The sequence below is a fragment of the Borostomias antarcticus genome (assembly GCF_949987555.1).
Source record: "Borostomias antarcticus genome assembly, chromosome: 28".
In the NCBI taxonomy this organism is placed as follows: Eukaryota; Metazoa; Chordata; class Actinopteri; order Stomiiformes; family Stomiidae; genus Borostomias; species Borostomias antarcticus.
The window spans coordinates 2,252,846-2,256,079 of NC_140261.1; the positions used below are offsets into that span (position 1 = coordinate 2,252,846).

The 3,234-nt window shown below is 51.8% G+C and overlaps 1 protein-coding gene across 1 annotated transcript in view; it reads left to right on the forward strand.

The window, feature by feature from the left end:
* Positions 1-2,287: 2,287 nt before the first annotated feature.
* fgf16 (fibroblast growth factor 16) overlaps positions 2,288-3,234 on the forward strand; it is a gene marked incomplete at its 3' end in the record, with an annotated part of 6,271 nt that continues 5,324 nt past the window's right edge. The window contains exon 1 of the mRNA XM_084459477.1: positions 2,288-2,570. Coding sequence (XP_084315603.1) covers positions 2,300-2,570 — 271 coding nt within the window. The 5' untranslated portion in view covers positions 2,288-2,299. The remainder of the gene's footprint in view (positions 2,571-3,234) is intronic.

Genomic DNA, 3,234 nt, shown 5'->3' on the forward strand with positions numbered 1-3,234 from the left:
GCAGGATCCCGCCCCCCTCTCCGCCCCTCCCTCTCTCTCTCTAATCCATCTGAGCCAACAGCCTTCTGGGGCCTCGGGGGCCCTGCATCATCCATCATCCATCATCCCTCACCTCCATTATACTGCCCATACCTCTGATGGCTACTGCCCCTACACAACTAGTGATGGTGATGATTAGCACCAATCAAGGAAGGACTGCCCTCTGATGTCATCACGGTGGTGTGTGTGTGTGTGTGGGGGGGGGGGGGGGGGGGGCGAGGGAACTAATTCAAACACCCGTGGAGTTTCTTTTCCTTTCTCTGTGTTGTGAATCAGAGAGAGTTAGATTCCTCTGCTGGGTGAGTCACCACCGTGTACAAACACAGGAATACAAACAACAACATCCAATCATAAATAAAACCTCGTCCTCGTTATCCAAGGTACTGCTGCTCACCCTGTCTCCTCTCAGGTCCTCCTGAGCCTGATCACAGCTCAGAGAGGGAGAGAGGAGGAGAGGAGGAGATATGAGAGAGGGGGAGAGAGGAGAGGAGGAGAGAGAGGAGGAGAGAGGAGAGAAGGAGAGAGAGGGGGAGAGAGGAGAGAGGGGGAGAGAGGAGAGGAGGAGAGAGAGAGAGTGAGACAAAGATAGGCATTGAGACAGGGAGGAGAGAGAAGATGGTAGAGAAGGACAAAGAGAGGGAGAGAGGGAGTGGAGGACAGAGAGAGAGAGAGAGAGAGAGAGAGAGAGAGAGAGAGAGAGAGAGAGAGAGAGAGAGAGAGAGCACCTGAAATATCAGATGTTAGGCAGCAATTTTGAGGAGGGCCCAGTTGAGCTGAGAGGAAGTGAGGGAGGAGATCCTGCCGGGGGGACACCAGTAATTGTCTGACTCAGAGGAAGTAGCTTCTCCACACTAATACTTTTTTCACTGCTGTGGTGTGAATCACACCAAGTCTCACAAGAGGAGCAGCCCGAGACGTGCGTCCGCTGTGGAGGTGTTGTTGAAGCTTATCAGTGTCTAGACAGATCCTCCTCTCCCCGATCGGTCATCCAGTCGTCGATGACAAACTCTCTTCAAGGAACCTCCTTAAAACAACCATAGCCTAGCCAAAGATCATAAGAACGTAAATAATTCTCATTGCAAATGGCAACGTAATAATTTGTGTGAATTCAAAACTGTTTGATGGATATTTAGTGTGTGGTTCCAATGTTGACTTGAGGGGCTTTTTTCAAACCCACCACCACCTGCTTTGTTTCTGGGGGCCCCCCGCGCTTCTCCTCCGAGGTCCACGGCTCTCCACGGTCAGCCCGACTAGTCCTGTGCGTCATCACCGCGGAGCTTTCCTCCTCGCTTCTCGTCTTGTCGGCCTGCAGAGACGTTCAGACGCAAGACGAGGAAACACCTGCTTCCAACTAGGGAGGTCGAGAGAGAGAGAGAGAGAGAGAGAGAGAGAGAGAGAGAGAGAGAGAACGTGTCATTGAAAACGTCCAATTCGCGTCTTGCTCGTCTTCCCAGACAGCGCACTGCAGTCGGATTGAGTTGAGCTACTCTTGATACACGGACAGGACACAATAAGGGGACATCAACCGCGTCGGCTTCCCGCTGAAGAGGAGAACGGAGACGGACCCTTTGCGCTAGACAGCCGTGGTGTTACCCAAACGGAGAAGGGTATTTCAAACTGTACGGTGGTCTCGTTGCCTGCCCAACGAAACATGTAGTTTATCAGCTGTGTGTCAACTACAGTTTGTGATTTAATAATGATGGCTTTTGCTCCGGCATCTGTAACATATCTGAACGCACCGCAAACTATTAGCAGAGTTTCCTGGTGCGCACGGGTTCATGGTTTTATCAGGAACCCTCAAACCGCAGTCAGGAGCAGTGATGCCGCAGCGCGCCGGAGTGAGTAGAGCCCGTCTGGAGTCGAGCTGGTTTGTTCAGAAGACGTCCGCAGCGGCGACACAGACAAAGGCAGCGGCATCATCACTCATCAAAGTAAGAGACAAACGACCCATTTCTTTAGTAAGCAAACTGATGCGCCGCGTAAAGAAGGGATGGCGTCCAGGCGTGGCTTGCATTTGAATATCCAATATGAGAATGCGTGGGGAGTATGTATATAAAAGGCTCTTTCCATCTGATAAACAGTAACATCGAAGTGATGAATGCTGGAGGACTATTGATGAACTGAAGGGACTTTACCGAGGAGAACCGAGGACCGCGCGCCGGGGACTTTGTGCGCACGGGACTGGAGGCACCTCCATTTTTCTTCACTAAATCAAAGTACATTTTAAATGAATTAGCAGGTTTTGACAGCTGTGCGCACGATGGCAGAGGTTGGAGGCTTTATAGGGACACTCGACTTGGATTTACAAAGCTTTCCTGCACTCGGGAGTATGCCCGTGGTGGAGGCGCCTGTGGGGTTGAATGAGCGCCTGGGGCAGATCGAGGGGAGGTTACAGCGGGGCTCGCTGACGGATTTCGGGCACCTCAAAGGGATCCTGCGCCGGCGGCAGCTCTACTGTCGGACGGGTTTCCAGCTGGAGATATTTCCTAACGGAACTGTGCACGGGACCAGGCAGGACCATAGTAGATTCGGTGAGCCGATTACAACCTGTCATTATTCCCAACATGCGCTTTTTTTGTGGGACTTCTCTGCAATTGATGGGTTTTGATGGGAAGTGATTCCTCCGTGTTATTTGACGTGTCGAGATTTAATGAAGGACTCGAGTTCCGCAACTTGAGTCTTTAGCGACCGTTAACGACCCTTTCCCGGACGGTCATTAGTCACGTTATTGCTCGAGGCGTATAAAACTAGTACGCGCGTCACCGTGTTCTGCAAAGTCCCGGTGATCCCCGGTAAAGGCCCGCAGGTGCCCTCAGTCATCAGAACACACGCGTTTGTAGTTAGGGGGGGGAGACTTTCTGCCTCTCCCCTCTCTGAGAACTCCCCCAAGAGACCCCAGCAGCCCACACAGGCACACACACTCCTGATTACACCACCATTATAAATCATTCGAGGTGCGGTTTGTATCAGAATGATAAACAAATTAGGTCAGGGTGCAGAAATGTGCATTTTTGCGCCTCATGTCCATGTAGTCATCTCGCAGGTGCAGAGCTCTGCTCGCCTGCTGCTGGGGAAGAGAGGAATAGCTCGACATTTAAGCATGACCACTGAGGAATTCAGGGAAGGTTTAATATTCGCTCCTCAGCCAAAACACGCGAGTTTACAGGGTTGGGTGGTCTGTGTGTGTGTGCGTGT